This window comes from Acanthochromis polyacanthus, chromosome 16, assembly GCF_021347895.1.
Source record: "Acanthochromis polyacanthus isolate Apoly-LR-REF ecotype Palm Island chromosome 16, KAUST_Apoly_ChrSc, whole genome shotgun sequence".
Lineage (NCBI taxonomy): Eukaryota > Metazoa > Chordata > Actinopteri > Pomacentridae > Acanthochromis > Acanthochromis polyacanthus.
In genome coordinates, this window is record NC_067128.1 from 38,309,401 (window position 1) to 38,331,159 (window position 21,759).

General features: G+C 40.2%; 2 protein-coding genes and 1 long non-coding RNA gene across 9 annotated transcripts in view; 1 reads left to right on the forward strand and 2 right to left on the reverse strand.

Annotated features, from left to right (window-relative positions):
- Positions 1 to 108: 108 nt before the first annotated feature.
- Positions 109 to 1,363, reverse strand: LOC127530362 (uncharacterized). The gene is made up of 2 exons (XR_007936974.1): positions 563 to 1,363; positions 109 to 228 (listed from the first exon to the last, which is right to left on the reverse strand). It is a non-coding gene; the product is annotated as an uncharacterized LOC127530362 (long non-coding RNA).
- A 115-nt stretch (positions 1,364 to 1,478) lies between these two features.
- The window catches only part of hsf2 (heat shock transcription factor 2), a 33,906-nt gene continuing 13,625 nt past the window's right edge, over positions 1,479 to 21,759 (forward strand). For 2 of the 3 annotated variants that reach the window (XM_051936948.1, XM_051936950.1), the window contains exons 1-6: positions 1,479 to 1,668; positions 4,988 to 5,096; positions 13,613 to 13,740; positions 13,961 to 14,085; positions 20,958 to 21,033; positions 21,491 to 21,552. In XM_051936948.1, coding sequence (XP_051792908.1) covers positions 1,576 to 1,668; positions 4,988 to 5,096; positions 13,613 to 13,740; positions 13,961 to 14,085; positions 20,958 to 21,033; positions 21,491 to 21,552 — 593 coding nt within the window. In that variant the 5' untranslated portion in view covers positions 1,479 to 1,575. Of the gene's footprint in view, positions 1,669 to 4,987; positions 5,140 to 13,612; positions 13,741 to 13,960; positions 14,086 to 20,957; positions 21,034 to 21,490; positions 21,553 to 21,759 lie in introns of all 3 variants that reach the window. The other variant, XM_051936949.1, reaches the window with a different exon arrangement.
- Positions 16,725 to 21,759, reverse strand: part of LOC127530323 (uncharacterized) — a 133,590-nt gene continuing 128,555 nt past the window's right edge. The window contains exons 20-23 of one of the 5 annotated variants that reach the window (XR_007936869.1): positions 17,447 to 17,503; positions 17,313 to 17,373; positions 17,120 to 17,155; positions 16,725 to 17,028 (exon numbers count right to left, since the gene is read on the reverse strand). The gene's annotated coding sequence lies outside the window, so the exon portion shown is untranslated. Of the gene's footprint in view, positions 17,029 to 17,060; positions 17,374 to 17,446; positions 17,504 to 17,627; positions 17,675 to 21,759 lie in introns of those variants that run through there. The other 4 variants (XR_007936868.1, XR_007936875.1, XR_007936870.1 and 1 more) reach the window with 4 other exon arrangements.

The following is a 21,759-nucleotide window of genomic DNA, read 5'->3' on the forward strand; positions in this document are numbered from 1 at the left end:
CTGAGCTGCAGACAGTGTTTCTCCAGAGCTGAGGATGAAAAAATAAATACCAGCAGCATGCAGAGCCGCAGCTGTATGGAGACAACATGAGTCCAGGCTGTTTTTAAAAAAAAAAAAAAAAAATCAAAGATTTTTTTTCTGGTTTCCATTGTTCTTGCTGATGGAAGACATCTGAGTTCTCTCCTTCTTCATCATGTTCTGGTTCCTCAGAGTTGCAGGACTTTAGAACTACAGTGAAAAAAAATGAGACAGAAAACATTCAGAAACAGTTCAGACTTTAGAGGGTAAACATCCAGATAAATCAGTGTATGTGGTCTGGTTACAGCTCATCTCATTTATGTCTCAAGTTTTCTCTGCTGCGCTGTTTGTGTTCAACATGCAGAATCACAGCTGTTTAATTAGCAGGAGAAGATCATGAAGGAACCCCATCAGACACCAACAGTCACCAGGTTTCCACACATTTAACAGAATCATCCTCCCTCAGATGGTCTGAAGGAGCTGGAAGTGTTTCAGTGAAAGGAAAATATGGAGCAGGCCTGATGAAGAGGTGGGAGGGGCTTACAGGTGGGAGGGGCTTACAGGTGCACCAATTAGACTGCTGGCACAGGTGAGTGGTTTCTCCTTTTGAAGCTCCAGTCTGTTCCTGTGAGCTGATCCCAGGTAGTCTGGGTCTAACTGGACTCTTCCACTGTGATGGTCTTCAGATGGACCAACAGGTCTGATGGCTGGTGTTCATTTACATTTTTAAGATACTGTGATTATTTTGGGATTGGTCCCTTTTCTTTATTCATAGAAAATGAAACAGACCTGCTGCATTTCTAACTTTCTTCAGGTTTCACCAGCATCTCACCAAAACTTCACTGTCCTGATGGTCCTCAAAGGTTGATCTGAAAATACATCACAAAGTTCTGACTGAAACCTCCTCATCACGGTCTATAAGTGGTCTCAGCATTTTACTGGAAAGGTTCAGCTTTCTTTAGCTCCTGTGGATCCACATGGATCTGGGTCTCTGTAGGTTCCTGTAGATCAGCTGGCTCTGGATGCCTGCAAGGAGAAGATCTGTCCAGGAACATCTAAGACTCACTAAACATTCCAGAGGACCCAGTGGCAGCAGAAGGAGATCCTCAGATGATCTACAGAGGAGGATTCCCTCAGCAGGTGTGGGTTCTTGGTCCTGTAGGTTCTCACCTGTACGTCAGGTTCTGATCACAGTAAATAGAACTGATTAGGGTTTGAGGAACATCATGAATGTTTCTGCAGCAGATGCCGAGTCATGAAGAGCTCCAATTTATTAGATGATCAAAAAAGTCTGACAGAAAATAATAAATAATTTATTGGAATATTAAAGTCTGTGTTTCTGCTGTGATTTTAGAATACTGTAGAACTTCTTTGATAAATCAGTAAATGGATGAAAACTCACTGCGTGCAGATCCACGTGAGAAACATTACGTAAACCTGTTTCTAACCAATCAGCTGCCGTGCGGCAGGACCGGAAGTAGTAAAGCGTCGCAGCAGGTTTTCAATCCAACGAGCTGCGTATTTAGTCTGTGGAGCTTTCTGAGCTTTAACCCGAACATGAAGCAGAACTCCACCGTTCCGGCCTTCCTCACCAAGCTATGGACGCTGGTGGAGGACGGAGACACCAACGAGTTCATCTGCTGGAGCCAGGTAGCATCTGGGCTAACAAACAGTTAGCGGGCTAACCTACATCTACCACAACAGGGATAGCATCTGGGCTAACAAACAGCTAGCGGGCTAACCTACATCTACCACAACAGGGATAGCATCTGGGCTAACAAACAGCTAACGGGCTAACCTACATCTACCACAACAGGGATAGCATCTGGGCTAACAAACAGCTAACGGGCTAACCTACATCTACCACAACAGGGATAGCATCTGGGCTAACAAACAGCTAACGGGCTAACCTACATCTACCACAACAGGGATAGCATCTGGGCTAACCTACATCTACCACATCTTCCATCATGTTACTAACCTGCTGTTAGCCTGATTCTCCTTTATTGTGTAGCTGCTGTTACCATGCTCAGCTAAAAGTGGTCTGCGTCAGGCCAGGAGCAGCTAACTTTAGATGTGACACCAGCTCTCTGTGGTTCTTAGAGTTTCTGAGAGTGTTAAAGTTAATGTAGATCATCTGAGAGTTTCTGTTAAAGTTATCGTAGATCAGCTGAGAGTTTCTGTTAAAGTTAACGTTGATCAGCTGAGAGTTTCTGTCAGTTATCGTAGATCAGCTGAGAGTTTCTGTTAAAGTTAACATTGATCAGCTGAGAGTTTCTGTTAAAGTTATCGTAGATCAGCTGAGAGTTTCTGTTAAAGTTAACGTTGATCAGCTGAGAGTTTCTGTTAGTTATCGTAGATCAGCTGAGAGTTTCTGTTAAAGTTAACGTTGATCAGCTGAGAGTTTCTGTTAAAGTTATCGTAGATCAGCTGAGAGTTTCTGTTAAAGTTAACGTTGATCAGCTGAGAGTTTCTGTTAGTTATCGTAGATCAGATGAGAGTTTCTGTTAAAGTTAACGTTGATCAGCTGAGAGTTTCTGTTAAAGTTAACGTCGATCAGCTGAGAGTTTCTGTTAAAGTTAACGTCGATCAGCTGAGAGTTTCTGTTAAAGTTAACGTTGATCAGCTGAGAGTTTCTGTTAAAGTTATCGTAGATCAGCTGAGAGTTTCTGTTAAAGTTAACGTTGATCAGCTGAGAGTTTCTGTTAGTTATCGTAGATCAGCTGAGAGTTTCTGTTAGTTATCGTAGATCAGATGAGAGTTTCTGTTAAAGTTAACGTTGATCAGCTGAGAGTTTCTGTTAAAGTTAACGTTGATCAGCTGAGAGTTTCTGTTAAAGTTAACGTCGATCAGCTGAGAGTTTCTGTTAAAGTTAACGTTGATCAGCTGAGAGTTTCTGTTAAAGTTATCGTAGATCAGCTGAGAGTTTCTGTTAAAGTTAACGTTGATCAGCTGAGAGTTTCTGTTAGTTATCGTAGATCAGCTGAGAGTTTCTGTTAGTTATCGTAGATCAGCTGAGAGTTTCTGTTAAAGTTAACGTAGATCAGCTGAGAGTTTCTGTTAAAGTTATCGTAGATCAGCTGAGAGTTTCTGTTAAAGTTAACGTAGATCACCTGAGAGTTTCTGTTAAAGTTAACGTAGATCAGCTGAGAGTTTCTGTTAAAGTTATCGTAGATCAGCTGAGAGTTTCTGTTAAAGTTAACGTAGATCAGCTGAGAGTTTCTGTTAGTTATCGTAGATCAGCTGAGAGTTTCTGTTAGTTATCGTAGATCAGCTGAGAGTTTCTGTTAAAGTTATCGTAGATCAGCTGAGAGTTTCTGTTAGTTATCGTAGATCAGCTGAGAGTTTCTGTTAAAGTTATCGTAGATCAGCTGAGAGTTTCTGTTAAAGTTAACGTAGATCACCTGAGAGTTTCTGTTAAAGTTATCGTAGATCAGCTGAGAGTTTCTGTTAAAGTTAACGTAGATCACCTGAGAGTTTCTGTTAAAGTTAACGTTGATCAGCTGAGAGTTTCTGTTAAAGTTAACGTTGATCAGCTGAGAGTTTCTGTTAAAGTTATCGTAGATCAGCTGAGAGTTTCTGTTAAAGTTAACGTTGATCAGCTGAGAGTTTCTTAGTTATCGTAGATCAGCTGAGAGTTTCTGTTAAAGTTAACGTCGATCAGCTGAGAGTTTCTGTTAAAGTTAACGTTGATCAGCTGAGAGTTTCTGTTAAAGTTATCGTAGATCAGCTGAGAGTTTCTGTTAAAGTTAACGTTGATCAGCTGAGAGTTTCTGTTAGTTATCGTAGATCAGATGAGAGTTTCTGTTAAAGTTAACGTCGATCAGCTGAGAGTTTCTGTTAAAGTTAACGTCGATCAGCTGAGAGTTTCTGTTAAAGTTAACGTTGATCAGCTGAGAGTTTCTGTTAGTTATCATAGATCAGCTGAGAGTTTCTGTTAGTTATCGTAGATCAGCTGAGAGTTTCTGTTAAAGTTAACGTAGATCAGCTGAGAGTTTCTGTTAAAGTTATCGTAGATCAGCTGAGAGTTTCTGTTAAAGTTATCGTAGATCAGCTGAGAGTTTCTGTTAAAGTTAACGTAGATCACCTGAGAGTTTCTGTTAAAGTTAACGTAGATCACCTGAGAGTTTCTGTTAAAGTTATCGTAGATCAGCTGAGAGTTTCTGTTAAAGTTAACGTAGATCAGCTGAGAGTTTCTGTTAAAGTTAACGTAGATCAGCTGAGAGTTTCTGTTAGTTATCGTAGATCAGCTGAGAGTTTCTGTTAGTTATCGTAGATCAGCTGAGAGTTTCTGTTAAAGTTATCGTAGATCAGCTGAGAGTTTCTGTTAGTTATCGTAGATCAGCTGAGAGTTTCTGTTAAAGTTATCGTAGATCAGCTGAGAGTTTCTGTTAAAGTTAACGTAGATCACCTGAGAGTTTCTGTTAAAGTTAACGTAGATCAGCTGAGAGTTTCTGTTAAAGTTAACGTCGATCAGCTGAGAGTTTCTGTTAGTTATCGTAGATCAGCTGAGAGTTTCTGTTAGTTATCGTAGATCAGCTGAGAGTTTCTGTTAAAGTTATCGTAGATCAGCTGAGAGTTTCTGTTAGTTATCGTAGATCAGCTGAGAGTTTCTGTTAGTTATCGTAGATCAGCTGAGAGTTTCTGTTAGTTATCGTAGATCAGCTAAGAGTTTCTGTTAAAGTTATCGTAGATCAGCTGAGAGTTTCTGTTAGTTATCGTAGATCAGCTGAGAGTTTCTGTTAAAGTTATCGTAGATCAGCTGAGAGTTTCTGTTAGTTATCGTAGATCAGCTGAGAGTTTCTGTTAAAGTTATCGTAGATCAGCTGAGAGTTTCTGTTAAAGTTATCGTAGATCAGCTGAGAGTTTCTGTTAGTTATCGTAGATCAGCTGAGAGTTTCTGTTAAAGTTATCGTAGATCAGCTGAGAGTTTCTGCTCTGACTAATGCTGTGATTTTCTGTTTTCCAGGAAGGAACCAGCTTTTTGGTTCTGGACGAACAGCGCTTTGCCAAGGAGATCCTCCCCAAGTTCTTCAAGCACAACAACATGGCGAGTTTCATCCGGCAGCTGAACATGTGTAAGACTCAGCAGCTCCTCCTCAGCTTCTCTCTGATCATCTGGTTAGATCTGAACTTTAACATCTTCTGAACTACAATTGACATATAAACACACATCTAATCACTTTTTACACATTTCTATTCCATTATTGGCCCAGAAGCTTTACAGAGAACTAGAGCTGGACCCGAATATTAATTTTGAGATCCGAATATTCGGACCGCTGCGTGTTCAGGTCATTACATGGTTTCTATCCTTGCATACACAGGGCTCCAGACTGCGACTAAATGGTCGCATTTTGCAACCAAAATTTGAGCGAGTGCGAGTAAATTTTTCATCTACTCGCGCATGTGCGACCAGTAAATTTGCTGATTCTTTTTTTTTTTTTAAATTACTATTGAGTATTTTTTGTTGTTTTCAAACTTCTGCTCCACACTTCAGCCTGGTAGACAGTAATGTACAAATGAGCTGGTTTAACCGTTATTAACTCCAAAAGATGAAGAAAGGAGACGAACACGAAAGAAGAAGAAGAAGGCAGACCAATGTGTGTGAGAGCAGGGGTCGAATGACGGTGAAGCTCCTGATGTTTCACAAAGCCTTTATTTACGTTCAGCCTTATTTTGAACATAAATTCACCTTCCTGTCCTTCACTCCTTTCTTGTCTCCATTCCAGCTGCTTCTAAGTTTAGACACATCCTGTACTAGACAGCAACAGAGGAACCGTTTTCTTTCGTCTTTACGTGAATTTTCGTACTTTTCAGCAGCGTCTTCATCATGTCAAGAAACCTCTTCTTAGAGAAACATTTCCTGTGCCGCTGGAATGGTCACAAAATAAAAGCCTGTAGCATTGAAAATACGTCTTCAAAATAAAAGCCTGAAGGGGACGGTTATTTTAACAGTAGTAAAACAAAGTCTTGCCAAAATTGATAAACTGATCAACAGACGTTTAGAAGAGTAATTTATATGGAAGCGATTGTGACTCAAAACTCAAATTCAAAAGCATTAGCAGAAATGCTTTTGCATTTCAAAGTCATGGCTGCACTATTTGACTCAAAACTAAAATGAAAAAGCAATATTCCAAAATGCAATTTCATTTTCTTCTTCAGCACTGCTCATTCTGTGACTAAATGAAAAAGCAAACTCAGAAATGCTTTTTCGTTTTCATGCTCGCCCCGCAAAAGTGTCTCATAATTCAAATGCAAATGCATTCTCAAGTGGCGCAGGAAAGTGACGTCATGGACCCCCCCTCGTTCTGGCCCCTTCTGCTTTTTATGGTATTTTAACCAATGCCGGCTCATTGCGCTGCTTTTAACTGCACACTACGTCGAACGTTGGAGACAAGGAAACTTGGAATAACTTTCCATAGGTAAGATTTTTTTGGTTCTTTTTCATTGTTAAATCTTGTTCAGAGTCTATGAGAGCTAACCAGTTAGCCGCTAGCAAAACACGAACGCAAGCTAACAGCTGGACAACCAAACACCAGACGATTATTAGTAGCTGTAGTACAGCTGTACAAGCAGTAGTAGTAGTAATACTAAAAGTACACTCAGCAGTAATAGTATAAATAGCTGTTAGAGTAGTAGAAGTGTCAGCATGTGTAATAGTATTACAAGTTGTAGTAGCAGTGACAGTATCAGCAGCAGTAGTTGGTGTATTACCACTAGTAGTCACATTACTATTAACACCACCAATACTACCAATAGTAGTTATAAAGCCTAACTCATATAAATCCAGATTAGCATCTATGTTCTTCCTCCAAACCCATTTTATGATTGGGATTACAGACAATTCTTTAGGACTGCTCTCACATCATTGAAATGTTACTAAACAATGTTATACTGATCAAATTAAATAACTTTGGTCTCCAGAATATTGGCTACTTCTGTTCTTTGTCCTTAATTTAGTAGCATGATTTATTTTTAGATATGTTGTTGTGTACAGACTTATATACTTTTTTGTCTATTGTTTTTACTCCATGTAGGTTTCCCAAAGACTTTCTGAGGAGGAAGTCACATAGTGTCAGAGTCACACCCACCCACTTACTTAAAAATACAGACAACTGAACATCTGACTGTAGAATAGTTTGCAAACAAGGTTATTCACAGTTTAAGCAGTTTTGGTTCATTATCAACAGATATGCATCAAAATAGGAGTTTTGTTGAAGAAAGGTTGGAAGAAATTTGAAGGAAGAAAACCTCTTGACCTCTTTTTCCGTTTTGATTTTGAAGGTGATGTGATGTGTGCCGTTCAAGCTTGGTCAGAGATGCTGTACCATCATTTAACGAGAGCTCCCACCTTCTAGCTGTGAAAAACAATGGAGGCCTACTGATTCATCACAAGGCACAGTGAAGGTTTGATTCTATAATCTTGTTTTTTTATCTTTGCATGTTAAAGTTGCTTTGTTCTTTGTTATTTTCTCTGTACTGTAAACTGTCTTTTAGCACAAAGCGCTATATAAATATAATTATTTTATTATTGAGAGTTGCAGAGGGTGATTCTCCAGGCATCAACAAAACAAGCTCCAAAGGTGTCAACAGTCACATCGTCTGGGAGGAGATTGGAACGGAGGATGTTTTTCTGCTTGGGGAGCACATTGAAGAAACACATCTTTCCAGCTTGTTGTCATTGGTTGTGTTTGCCAAACTTACCTGTACCTTGACCTGCAGAAAGGGAGCAGGAGAAAGAAGCTCTGCAAAACAGTCCTTTCATCGGTTTTAGCTGTAAAACGTTTGTACGTGTGTAAATGTGGTTTGTGGCAGGGATGTCATGTTCTTGTGTTAACTTGAGAATTTACATTTTATTCTCTCTGCTTTGTACATCTATAGGATTTATATATATATAAAATCATTTTCTGATATATATCTTTTTTAATATATATGTATGAATTATATTGATAGTCTATATATGATTTGTATAACAATTTTCTCTGATATATTGATTATATTTATACTCCAGATATGGTTTATATATATTATGTTTTGGATATATTGATACTCCATACATGATTTATGTATGTAGTATGATTTTCTCTGATATAAAACATTTATATATGTATGTGAATGATGTTGATACTCCATCTATGATTTATATATATTCATTTTCTCTGATATATAACTTCTATCTATTGTTTTATATAGAAATATGTGTTCATTAGTCAGTATTTTGTTTATATATGTATTTATAGTGTAATCATATATTGTCTCTTCAAATTATTAAAATAATTGACTTTACTGCCATTATCTGCTTCTCTAACATATATTAGTGTGTGTGTGTTTGCAGTGTTTGCAAAATACCTGTCTACAGTCGAGCTTAATATCAGAATATTCTATTATTATTATTATGATCTATTATTCCCGCTATGAATATTAAAATACGCCGAACCATTTGTCCTGTATCATAGCTACATGAATGATGTTTGCAGCAAATAAAAAAAAAAGTGTGAAAATCAGTTTAATATTCAGAGTTAAGATGGATTAAATGCGCTGTCAAACAGCGCTGAGTGGAGCGGATGACCGGACCAAGATGGCGGCCCCACCGCTCGTCAGCCCCAATAGGCAGTAGCGGTCGATGCGGCGTCTACTCTTTATAAATGTCTGATTCTTTGCCTAAGCCCCTCGCGATTTGTGACAGCTTCGACTTTTTTTTTTTTTAATTTTACACAAAGAGGTTATACAGGGTGTTGACTTAGAATGATCATAGAAAATAACACAAAATGGAGACAACAACTTATTCATATCACATTGTAAACACAAAGAGTCATATTAAAGAGAGAATTACAACCATATGTGAACAGAAGAGGATGAATTTAACTAATAAATAACAAACAAATTTATATTAAATCCGGGAATTTTAAGTATTTAAAAAACAAGTCTCAAATTTTTATGGCTTTGTTGTTTGATGATGATGTTATTGTATTAAAGTATTGTTTGAGTTCATTTTGCTGCAGAGCACCGACTCATCACTTGCAGCAAACCCCACCCTCCTCAAAGCTGGTTCCACTTCCTCCTCAGCCGAAAGTCTTTGGGAAACCTACATGGAGAAAGAGCAATAGACAAAGTAAATAAGTCTGTACACAACAACATATCTAAAAATAAATCATGCTACTAAATTAAGGACAAAGAATAGAAGTAGCCAATATTCTGGAGACCAAAGTTATTTAATTTGATCAGTATAACATTGTTTAGTAACATTTCAATGATGTGAGAGCAGTCCTAAAGAATTGCCTGAAATCCCAATCATAAAATGGGTTTGGAGGAAGAACATAGATGCTAATCTGGATTTATATGAGTTAGGCTTTATAACTACTATTGGTAGTATTGGTGGTGTTAATAGTAATGCGACTACTAGTACTAGTAGTAATACACCAACTACTGCTGCTGATACTGTCTCTGCTACTACAACTTGTAATACTATTACACATGCAGACACTTCTACTACTCTAACAGCTATTTATACTATTACTGCTGCTTGAACTTTTGGTATTACTATTACTGCTGCATGTACTTTTAGTATTACTACTACTACTTGTACAACTACTAATAATCGTCTGGTGTTTGGTTGTCCAGCTGTTAGCTCGTGTTAGTGTTTTGCTAGCAGCTAACTGGTTAGCTCTCAGACTCTGAACAAGATTTAACAATGAAAAAGAACCAAAAAAAAAAAATCAGAATCACTTTTTTCATCCCCGAAGGGAAATTCAGTTGTCAGGGTTCTTATGTTTAATTTTGAATTGAATAGACTGACTGCTGATGGCAAGAAAGACTTCCTAAATCTTTCGGTCTTGCAGCGTAGGGATAGGAGCCGTCCACTGATGTTTCGTTGTTCATTGAGGCAGATGTGAAGTGGATGATCCATGTTGGTCAGAATGGCCTCCATCTTGCTCAGTGCCCGTCTCTCCACCTCATCCTCCAATGTGTTCAATCTGATTCCAACCACAGAGCAGCTTTTTTAATCAGTTTGTTCAGATGTCTTGCATCCTTCTGTTTTATGCTGCCTCCCCAGCAGACTGCAGCATAAAACAGGACACTTGCTACCACAGACTGATAAAACATCTGCAGCATCTTACTGCAGATGTCTAGTGTTCGAAGTCTTCTGAGGCAATAAAGTCGGCTCTGGCCCTTTTTGTAGATGAAGTTTACGTTTGTAGACCAGTCCAACTTATTATCAAGGTGGACACCTAAATATTTATATGATGTCACCATCTCCATGTCCACAAGTGTTCACTGGCTGAAGAGGGGGTTTGGATCTGTGGAAATCTATGATCATTTCCTTTGTCTTTGAGGCGTTGAGTAGCAGGCAGTTTTTGTGACTCCAGTCACTGAAGGCACTTATCAGATCTCTGTATTCAGCTTCATGTCCATTTCTGATACATGCCACGATAGCAGTGTCATCAGAGTATTTCTGAATGTGGCAGGACTCAGTGTTGTATTTGAAGTCAGATGTATACAGAGTGAACAGGAATGGAGCCAGGACTGTTCCTTGTGGAGCCCCAGTACTACTCATTAATGTCCCAGAAACACAGTTCCCCAGCCTGACAAACTGTGGCCTTCCTGTCAGGTAATCTGTGATCCATGAAACACAGGAAGGATCCACTCCCATCTCTGTGAGCTTGTCTTTGAGGATGGTGGGTTGGATGGAGTAGAATGCATTTGAAAAATCAAAGAACATGATTCTCACATAAACTCCAGGTTCCTCCAGATGAGACAGGGCACGGTGAAGCATGAAGAGGATGGCATCATCCATTCCAATGTGTTCTTTGTATGCAAACTGCAAGGAATCGAGTTTGTCTTTGACCTCAAGCCTCAGTAGACGTAAAACCAGCCGCTCCAGAGTTTTCATGATGTGTGAGGTCAGGGCAATAGGTCTGTAGTCATTTAGTTCAGCCGGACATTTGATTTTTGGTACCGGTACAATACAGGATTTTTTCCATAGAGCAGGCACCCGCCCCAGCTGTAGACTTAGGTTGAAGATCCTGTGGAGAGGTTGACACAGTTGTGCAGCACAGTCTTTAAGCAGCCTTGGACATACACCATCTGGGCCAGCTGCCTTCCCAGAGCAAAGTCTCTGAAGCTCCAACATCACCCCTGTTTCTGTGACAGAGATGGATACAGGTGCTGGAATGGAAGTGGCTGCAGCTGTGGAGACATGTGTAGGAGATGAAGGATGAGAAGGAGGAGCTATAGTGGGGATTTCCATATATTGAGGAGAAGAAGGAGTAGCAGCAGTGGAAGTAGGTGTGTCCACAGTGTCAAATCTGTTGAAGAACAAGTTGAGTTCATCAGCTCTTTCCACATCACCCACTATTGGCTCCCTCCTCTTTTTATTGTTGTGTCCAGAGATGGTATTGATTCCTCTCCACACATCACGGATGTTACTATGTTGAAAATTCCTCTCTATATTCTTTTTGTATTCCATCTTTGCCATCTTCAGTCTCCTCTTCAACTCGTGTTGCACTTCTTTGAACCGTTCGTTGTCACCATCTCTAAAAGCTTGTTTTTTTTGGTTGAGGATTGCCTTTATGTCGCTTGTGATCCATGGTTTGTTATTGGGGAAACAGCGAACAGTCTTTGCAGGTCTGACTGTGTCTCTACAGAAGTTGATGTATTCAGTAAAACAATCAACCTGTCTGTCAGTGTTCATACTGTCCTCATCTGTTTCCAGAAGCACATTCCAGTCTGTTGATTCAAAGCAGTCCCTTAGAGCTTCACTAGCTTGAGGAGTCCATCTTCTGATTTGGACTTTAGTTGCAGGCTGTCTCAGCACACAAGGTTTGTAACAGGTCTGCAGATAAACCAGGTTATGATCTGACCTGCCCAGTGGTGGTAAGGCAGTAGCTCTGTAAGCTTCTTTGACATTGGCATACAGCAGGTCTAGGGTTTTATTCTCTCTGATAGGACAGTTAACAAACTGTGTAAATCCAGTCAGGTGAGAGGAGAGGCTGACATGACTGAAATCTGATATTATTACAAGTGCCTCAGGATGTTGAGTCTGTATCCTAGCAACAGTATCATGCAACACATCACATGGAACCAAGTCAGTTGCTTTGGGTGGAATGTATACAAGTATTGTTATGATGTGACTGAACTCCCTTGGGACATAATATGGCCGAAGTCCAACTGCCAACAGTTCAATATCTGGACAACACAACTTCTCCTTAACCGTTATGTGTGAGGAGTTACACCATCTCTGGTTAACAAATAAAGCCAGACCTCCTCCTTTCTTCTTGCCACTAGCTTTAGCATCTCTGTCTGACCTTATGAGGGTGAAGCCAGGTAGATCCGCAGTTGAGTCTGAGTTGTTTTGATTCAACAAGGTCTCAGTAAAACACAGGAGACTGCATTCACGGTATGTTTTGTCCGTCTTCACCAATGTCTCCAGCTCGTCACATTTGTTTGGCAAAGAGTTCACGTTTCCCATGATGATTGATGGAAGAAAGGGCTTGTATCTCAATTTCCTGGCCTTCACCTTTGCACCAGCACGGCAACCACAAAAACACCTCAAGATGTCCACTGGAACTGGATGTTGCAGTCCAGATTTGTTCTGTCTCAATGAAAAAAGCTCCTCTCTCGAATAGATTCTTCTCCCAGCAGAAACCTCCATCAGCAGTCGATAAAACACGACAAAATATTTAAAAAATATAGCAAAAATAAAGCAAAAACTGAAAACAGTTAAGAGACACCAAACTTTGCAGCCACTTTCACAGGCGCAGGTTCCAGGAAAAAAAAAATCTTACCTATGGAAAGTTATTCCAAGTTTCCTTGTCTCCAACGTTCGACGTAGTGTGCAGTTAAATGCAGTGCAATGAGCCGGCATTGGTTAAAATGCCGTAAAATGCAGAAGGGGCCAGAACGAGGGGGGGTCCGTGACGTCACTTTCCTGCGCCACTTGAGAATGCATTTGCATTTGAATTATGCGTGAAAACGAAAAAGCATTTCTGAGTTTGCTTTTGCTTTTTAATTTAGTCACAAAATGAGCAGTGCTGAAGAAGAAAATGAAATTGCATTTTGGAATATTGCTTTTTCATTTCATTTTTGAGTCAAATAGTGCAGCCATGACTTTGAAATGCAAAAGCATTTCTGCTAATGCTTTTGAATTTGAGATTTGAGTCACAATCGCTTCCATAAATTTACACGTGATTCTGTATAAATACATAACGTGCACATAACACATGCCTGTGCTCAGCACAAGGTCTTTTTATTACAGATTTCATCCATTGAAAATGATCCATCAACTGAGCAGCCTTGGTGGAGTACTGCACTCTGAGTGCTTTTCTTGTTATGTTGTGTGAAGTGCTGTACAGTAAAATGTGGATTGAAAACATAGTTTCTGCATTTATTGTGCAAGTATTTATCAGTGATACGGTGAAAATGAGAGGAAATGTGAATATTTACGTTGCAAGTCGATTTTGGTGTGCGCCCCTAAATTTTCTGCTTGCGCTCCTAAAAATTTAAGTTAGGGGCCACTGTGCTAACAGGAAAAAGTTAGTGTGGAGCCCTGCATACATGCAGTCTGAAAGGTTCTCGTGTTGTCATCTGTGTGCAGATGGGTTTCGTAAGGTGATGCACATCGATACAGGCATCGTGAAGCAGGAGAGAGATGGTCCGGTGGAGTTTCAGCATCCTTACTTCAAACATGGACAGGATGACCTACTGGAGAACATCAAGAGGAAGGTCAGTGTGGTTTAGAGTTCAGAGAAGCTGATGATGGAATGAATCAACATTAAACCAACTTGAATGAGGAGCTGTTGGAATAAATGAAACTTGTTCTGCTTTCAGACATTTGAAACTCCTCTGGTTCCTCCTCTGATATCTCAGATGTTTCTGAACAGCCGGACTGTCCTTCATGTCTCCAGCATTCTCTCAGGGTTTAACTGTAGTTTGTGTGCTCCAGGTTTCTAACACTCGCCCAGAAGACAACAAGATCCGACAGGACGACCTGACCAAGATCCTGGCCAGTGTTCACAGCGTCCACAGCAAGCAGGAGAACATCGACGCCCGACTGGCAACGCTGAAGAGGTGAGAGGTTCTGGTAGAGAGAAAACATGAGCAGTAGCAGCAGTGGGATGGAAACGTTCATGCCATCCAGTCTGTAAGAACTCTACAACCGTCATCCTGTCCAGTTTAAGGATTAGAAAGTTCTACCTGCAGACTCCTGTAGATCTGTTCAGATGGTCAACATCTCCACATCTTACATATCAGCCGAGTCACTGACTTGGTGACCAACAAACAGTCTCCATCAGTCTGAGGAGCTCATCAGGATCAGGTATCTAAACAGAAGAATATCTGAAAACAGTGTTCACATTTGTAGAAGCTGATAAATGTCAGACGTTTTTACTTTCTCAATAAACTAAACGGTCAGATAGAGGTTCCTCTCCTGGACCTGAGCAGATGTTTAACGGGCTTTTACTGCTGATCAGAAGGTTCCATCCCCAGGTAGGTTCTGAGTCAGCAGCTATGAAGCCTGGATCTGCTGCTTCCAGGGTTCTGCTGTGATCTAATCTCAGTATTAATACTGAAATATTTAGGAGACCCTCCAGAAAAACGCCATTATGTGATCGCATGAATTCCCGCATTAATCACCAAAATGCGCTGATTATGCGGGGGTCAATTATTTCCCAAAAGGGGCATAATCCCCACAAGAATCTCACATTTCCACAAAAAAAAGAGAAATATGCGGGTCCCGCTTGATTTCACAATTTCTGCATAAAATGAGAAAACTATAACCGATATAAATGGAGTTGTGAGTTTTTATGTGACGCCCGGCCTGACGTCATCAGTTCATTCACACACACACTAGAAGCACGAGCTGATGTGGAGCGGCGCCAGTGTTGCCAACTTAGCGACTTTCCAAAGCGTCCTAGTGACTTTTCTTTTGTCAAAAGCGACTAGCCACAAATCTAGTGACTTTTTCTGCCGTTTTGGAGACTCTGAGAGAAGCCCCTGACTGCAGCCCGCAGATCGGGGCGTGGCTCAACGTGGGCGGAGTTAAACGTTGAGCTCCGCCCACATTGAGCTAAACGTGGGCGGGGTTAAACGTTGAGCTCCGCCCACATTGAGCTTGACTCATTTATTGTCACCATCTGGTGGCGGAGACGAAATAGCACATTCACAAACGTCAATACAGCTTCTAAATGCTGGCCTAGAAACCGAGCATCTTATGTGATTTACTGTCATGATTAATTTTATATCAGCATTACTATTTATATCAGGATCAGGTCTAGAGCCAAAAAGTAGTTCTTTGGGAAAACATTTTTCTTGTAGTATCAAATCCCACAAATACAACATATACAATCCCTGGCAAAAATGATGGAATCACCAGTCTGGGAGGACTTTCGTTCAGTTGTTTAATTTTTTTTTTTTTAGAAACAAAGCAGATAACAAACATGACAAAAAACTAAAGTCATTTTAATTTGCAACTTTCTGGCTGTAAGAAACACTAAAAGATATCAAGAGGAAAAATTGCGGTAGTCAGTAACAATCACTTTTTTAGACCAAGAGTGATTGGAAGTTGCTGCAGCACACCAGTTTGCTGATTTCCAACCAAACCAGCTTGTTGCTCATGCAGACTGTGGATTTGGTTGTTGCTGCTGGGCCAAATAAACTTGGTTTTGATGCTGCTGCTGCAATTTTTCTCGTCTCACGTCAGTTTGATGATCATTTGCAGAACCAATCTGGGATATCTCCAACAATTCGTGATGATTGACCCTCTTTGAAAAGTCTGATAATCCTCCCCTTTGTTTCAGCTGACATCTCTCATGTTGGAGTCATGATTAATGTCAATCCACTTGGTGCAACATCTCTCCAAGGTGTGATCACTCCTTTTAAACTGCAGACTAACGAGCAGATTTAATCTGATATGGCAGGTAGTTTTGGGAATGAGAATTTATGGGGTGATTCCATCATTTTTTCCTCAGAATTGATTCCATAATTTTATCCCTGTGCTTGGTCTAAAAAAGTAATTGTTACTGACTACTACAACTTTTCCTCTTGATATCTTTTAGTGTTTCTTACAGCCAGAAAGTTGCAAAATAAAATGACTTTAGTTTTTTGTCATGTTTGTGATCTCCTTTTTTACTACAAATTAAAACAACTGAATGAGCGTCCTCCCAGACTGGTGATTCCATCATTTTTGCCAGGAGTTGTAATACTGACACAACTTTTTACTTGGGTTCAACTCTCTTTAACTCAAACCCTGTCTAACTGGGGCTAGCTGGACTGAAACAGTGAAGTGAAATTTGTGATATACAGCATACAGAGACACATTTGGATTTTTTTGTACACTGAATTATATCAGCTACATTAAAGGAGATCAGAGACAGCAGCAATGTCTCTGCCATTGATACCTGACCATGCATGGTTATTCCTGGCTGATAACACAGATTTCCAAAACTTTGCACTAACGACTTTCTTAAAGTGTCACTAATCCACTCAAGGATATAAGACTGAACTGACAGTCAATGCTACATGTCTTTCCTCAAATCAAAGAGGGCTCTTAGCTTGGCCTTCATTCTACGTAACTGAAACAAAAACATCATCTCTGATCTCTGTATAGAGACTTTCTGTATATGATTATGCCAGACATAATATATCAGAGTCTGTACAACTCACGAACCATGTACATTTGTAGGGGTCAGATGTAATGAATTAAGCTTCAGCACCGTTGAACACAACTTTATTCTTTTCTGTCAAAAGCACAAAACACCTTCATGTTTCTCCTGTCAATGATTTCTTGACAGAATGTCTCATAGTCTTCCTGCAGACTAAAAAGAAAAAGGAACGGTTCTCTGAGATCAGCGGTCTCCTCTTCTTCCTGGTCATCACAGACATAAAGGAGTTCCCTGCCCTCACGCGTTGCTCCTTGGCCATGGTAACAACTTGGGGAAGGGAAATTTTTCCCTTGAACGTTCTGGTCCCACACCACCGGGCTGCCGCCATTGCATCCCTGACCAAAGGATTCTCCTAAACAAAAATAAAGAAAACCGTTGTTTAAGTAAAGGCTCGGAGATTGCAGAAAACACTGAAATTAGACTACCCATCTCAGGCAATATACCCCGTTTCCTGTTCCCAGTCCTGTTCTCAGCCTGATCTAGAAAGGAAACAGATTGTGGTGTATACAGGCACAATGAAAATGCAAGATTTAAGTGGTTGATTTTAAGTACACAGAGAAATAATGACTGCTCTGTGACATGGAACCTCAACAACCTTGATGGATATGTGTGAGACAATGCTGGCTGGAACAATACCTGATGCTTCAGTGGCAGATTCTGAAAGCCTAAACATTTTCAGGGGGACTTCAGCCACATCCTGAAATAAGTGGGGGGGATCAGTCTTTGAGCAATAGTTTCACTATATACCAATTTATCACATGACCTCTCACCTGTAATTTTTCTGCTCTCGTTGCCTTTTTCTTTGCTGCAATCTCTCTTCTTCAGATCTTGGTGATTTAATGACAACAAACATTCACAATGAAAACATTCATGCAGGTCAGATGACAGTGAATACAGTAAAACGTGATTTAAAAGAATCTGGTTTAAAAGTGTGACACTGAGGGCGCTTACAGCAGGAGAACAAGACACCACCATCTTCTAATCTGCAGCATGTTTTCCTGTGAAGAAGGAAATGCAGAAGATTAAAATATGTTTCCAAAAATAATACCTTCATCGCTACAGTCAAACATAACGTGTCACAATTTGCACAAAACCTCACTGAAATCACAACTGGCCCCCATTACAATGTACAGAGATACTGGTTAATATAATATCATGCACATTCTGTCAGGATAAAGGTTTTCAATACAAAGAGTGTGTTTTAAATGCAGAAAAAACATTTTATAGAGGTCATCGATATAACATACTGAGTAGTTCTTACCATCAAAACAAACATGCCACAGTTGGTGGAGCATCTTTGCAGTGTTTTAACAAAAGAATGGCAAGGAAATAGGAAATGTTAGCAAATGCAATGTAGTAATGTCTCACCTAAACATCATTCACACCAAGCTGCCTCCAAGGCCCAGGAGATGTGAGCAATGTGCTCAAAGAGGAAATAAAAGTACAATAAACCATTTTAAAGCAACACTGGGAACAAAGTTGGAAGAGGCTGGAACTTCAAATCAAACGTTTTTGTAATGGGCTTGAACAAACAAAACATATGGTTCTGTTTCCATCTGCGTAGAATAATGTAAAAATAAATAAGAATAATGTAACAATTACTTCTATCCCTCGCAAACACTCACTTTTGTTGTTTGTTTTTGTTTGTTTGGAACATCTTAATGCATTCAAATAAAAACAGAACCATTCATAAAACAAACAAAGGACAAGTGGTTTAAAACAGAACTACCACTGTCCAGGAAGGATCTTGGAAGGTGTCCTAAAAACCTGACTAGATGGACTCTACTCTCATCTCTCCAGCCGCTGCCACAGAGGGGATCTAGAAAGAAAATCTCCCTAGCCTGTGGCCTCAGTATCTGTTAAATGTGTTCAAATATAACCACACACATAAAGTTATGGAATGTTACAGAAATACTAACAAAGCTGCATTTAATATACCAAAAAATTTAAATCAGCAATGAGCAACTTGTTGTGTAAGGTCATAATAGAGGAAGATATAAATGTATTTACAGAGTATCCAGTGTCCAGGTACAAATACTGGAAGCAGAACCCACTGGAGACTGGCTGCATTGCCCTGTAAAAAGATATCAATAACTGAATATGAAATGCTCAAACTCCACTACAAAAGCAAAACTTTTTAACAAATTACCGGCAGGTGATCCATGGGGTTTGTGGATGATGGTGGAAACCATGTGGCAATGACGTGGCTGTTTGCAGCAAACACGTGCTCTATTCTCTGTAACAGAGATAGATAATTGAACTATACTATCCAATCCATTTGAATTAATAGTTTTGTAAACCTTTCATTTTAGCTGAAACTCTTCGATCACACCTGACACTTTTCTCCAGCCGTTCCAGCCTGCCTGTACACGCTTCTTCACCTCTTTTCCACACTCTCCATTGCTCTGGACTGTTGACCCTAAGTACTTAAAATCCTCCACCTTCTTGATCTCTTCTCCCTGTAACCTCACTCTTCCACTTGGGTCCCTCTCATTCACACACAGATACTCCGTCTTGCTGCGGCTAACCTTCATTCCTCTCCTTTCCAGGGCAAACCTCCACGCCTCTAGCTTCTCCTCCAATTCCAGTAGATTATTCTGAATAGTTTGAATCAGTCTAATTCTAAAAGGAATGGCATCGTTTAAATGTTTTGTTAAACGTCACTTTTCTAATGGGCTTGCTACTTAGCACGTGACAAAATAAATAAGTCTGACGTAAGTCTGAAACTAATGCAAGGAGATAATGCAACTGGAGATAAAATAATATCACTTCCTTCCTTGTCTGTCACAAAATAGCAAAACAGCAACGTTTAAACAAAAGATAAACGTGCTTACCTCCATTTTGGAAACTTCTTCTTCTTCTCTATTACATTCTTCTTCTTCTTCAACGGTTCAACTGCGCTATGCGGGCGGAGTTAAACGTTTAACTCCGCCCACGTTTAGTTCAAGGTGGGCGGAGCTCAACGTTTAACTCCGCCCACGTTGAGGCACGCCCCGATCTGCGGGCTGCAGTCAGGGGTACTTGGACTCTGACAGGAAAACTGGGATCATTCTGCAGTTACTGTTTTCAACCAGCAGCAGGTGCTGCTGTGAGCTCCTCCCCCTCCCAAAACACAGACTGTCAGTCCAGTAACCCCACAGCAGTCCCAGTGTCTGATTAGAGGACTCATCCCTCCACGGCCAGACGGCAGGTGAATCGCGCATATTTTTGCACATTTCACAACTATTCGCATACTTTGCAACTTTCCGCAATTTCCCCACATAAAATGGCATAAAACCCCCGCATATTTATTTGCATAATCAAGGATTTTGCCCGCATTTTTCTGGAGGGTCTAATTTATGCAGGTATCATATCTCAGTCAGAACTTTGGTGTTGTTTCAGAACGACCAGGACCACATGGTTTTCGCAGTCCATCAGTATTATGGGATGTATCCTAGTGACCATCAGTATTATGGGATGTGTCCTAGTGACCATCAGTATTATGGGATGTATCCTAGTGTGAACAGTTTAGAGTCCTAGAAACAATCACTGGTTCCTGGATGTGTTTCTGATAACTCATCAGAGAAACTTTAAAAAGTTCATTCTGGGTGAACTTTAAGGCTCATATCAACACCAAGACAACAGGTTCAGTGTTCAGACTGAGACTCCTGGATGGATTTAAACTGATCTGATGTCAGTTTTTCCCAGAACTCAGATGTGTTTCTCCTCCTAAATGTCATGGTTCTATCTGCTGGACTGATGAAGTTCTGAAAAAGTCCATTAAAAAGTGATAAATCTGGACCCACCTCTATGGATTCCAAGGACCTGGAATGTTCTAAGTGAGACTGAACTTAAAGACTGGAAGCAGGAAAGGAGAACGTCCCCTGGAGAAAGTTCTAGAGCAGACCTACCGACAACTGGAGAAAGTTCTAGAGCAGATCTACTGACAACTGTAGAAAGTTCTAGAGTAGATCTACCGACAACTGTCCAGTTGTCAGTAGGTCTGCTCTAGAACTTTTTCCACGCGACGTTCTCCTCTATTTACTTCAAGGACCTGGAACTCTGGAAATATTCCCAGTCTGAAGATAGAACTCTGATCATTGGGATCATTCTGATCCAAGTTGCTGGAGATGGAGAGCCAGATGTTCTGAGGAGGTTCTGGTTTAGGACTATGATCGTTGTAAAATGATCTGTTACTCATCTAGATATGGAGGTGAGTTTGTTAGAAACTAAATGTTGCCAGAAACGGATGATAAAGCAGCCGCTGAACTGAGTTTGTTGTTTCCTGTTTGTGAACTTCAGGGAGAATGAAGCTCTGTGGAGAGAAATCTCAGACCTGAGACAGAAACATTCTCACCAGCAGCAGCTCATCAAGAAGGTGAGTTCACCTCAGAATCAACCACACTGTTTATTTATCGGTTTTCCTCTCAGTCCTGTGAGGAAACACTGCCTGCAGTTCAATCTGAAACCTCTGGATGTTTTGGTCTCAGCTGAGTTAGTCCTGGAGAACCAGAACCAGGAGGAGGTTCTGGTTTTATTGGATCTGATTTGAGCATAACATGTACTTTTGGAGAATGTTTAAATTTTGAAGAAATCTCACCGTTTCAGCTGAGATCTGGTAAATGTTTCTGATGGAACCACACATCTCCCATGATGCCTTCAAAGATGGTCAGAAAGTTTAAAATCTGATGTTTGTCTCTGCTGATGATTGTTTGGAAGCTGCTGGTGTGATTTGGGGTTCAGAGGGTTCAACTCTCCATCAGCTGGTTCTGGGATGTTTCCTGCAGGTTTAACCTTCAGTCTTATCTGATCTGGTTTCTGTTGGTTCTCTTCAGCTCGTCCAGTTTATCGTCACGTTGGTGCAGAACAACCGAATTCTGAATCTGAAGCGTAAAAGGTGAGTTCATGCTGTTTGATGAGCTCCTACAGAAACACTTTCAGAGGAAATGTCAGATAATCATCAGAAGGAAATCAGTTTGTTTCTCATTAAAAATCAGTTGTTTTCTACTTTTTAATGTAACTTAATTTCACAAAGTACAGTTGTGTAAATAGTGAAACTCCAGCAAAGGGTTTTCTTCATCATTTTGTATGATATTGTGTTTCT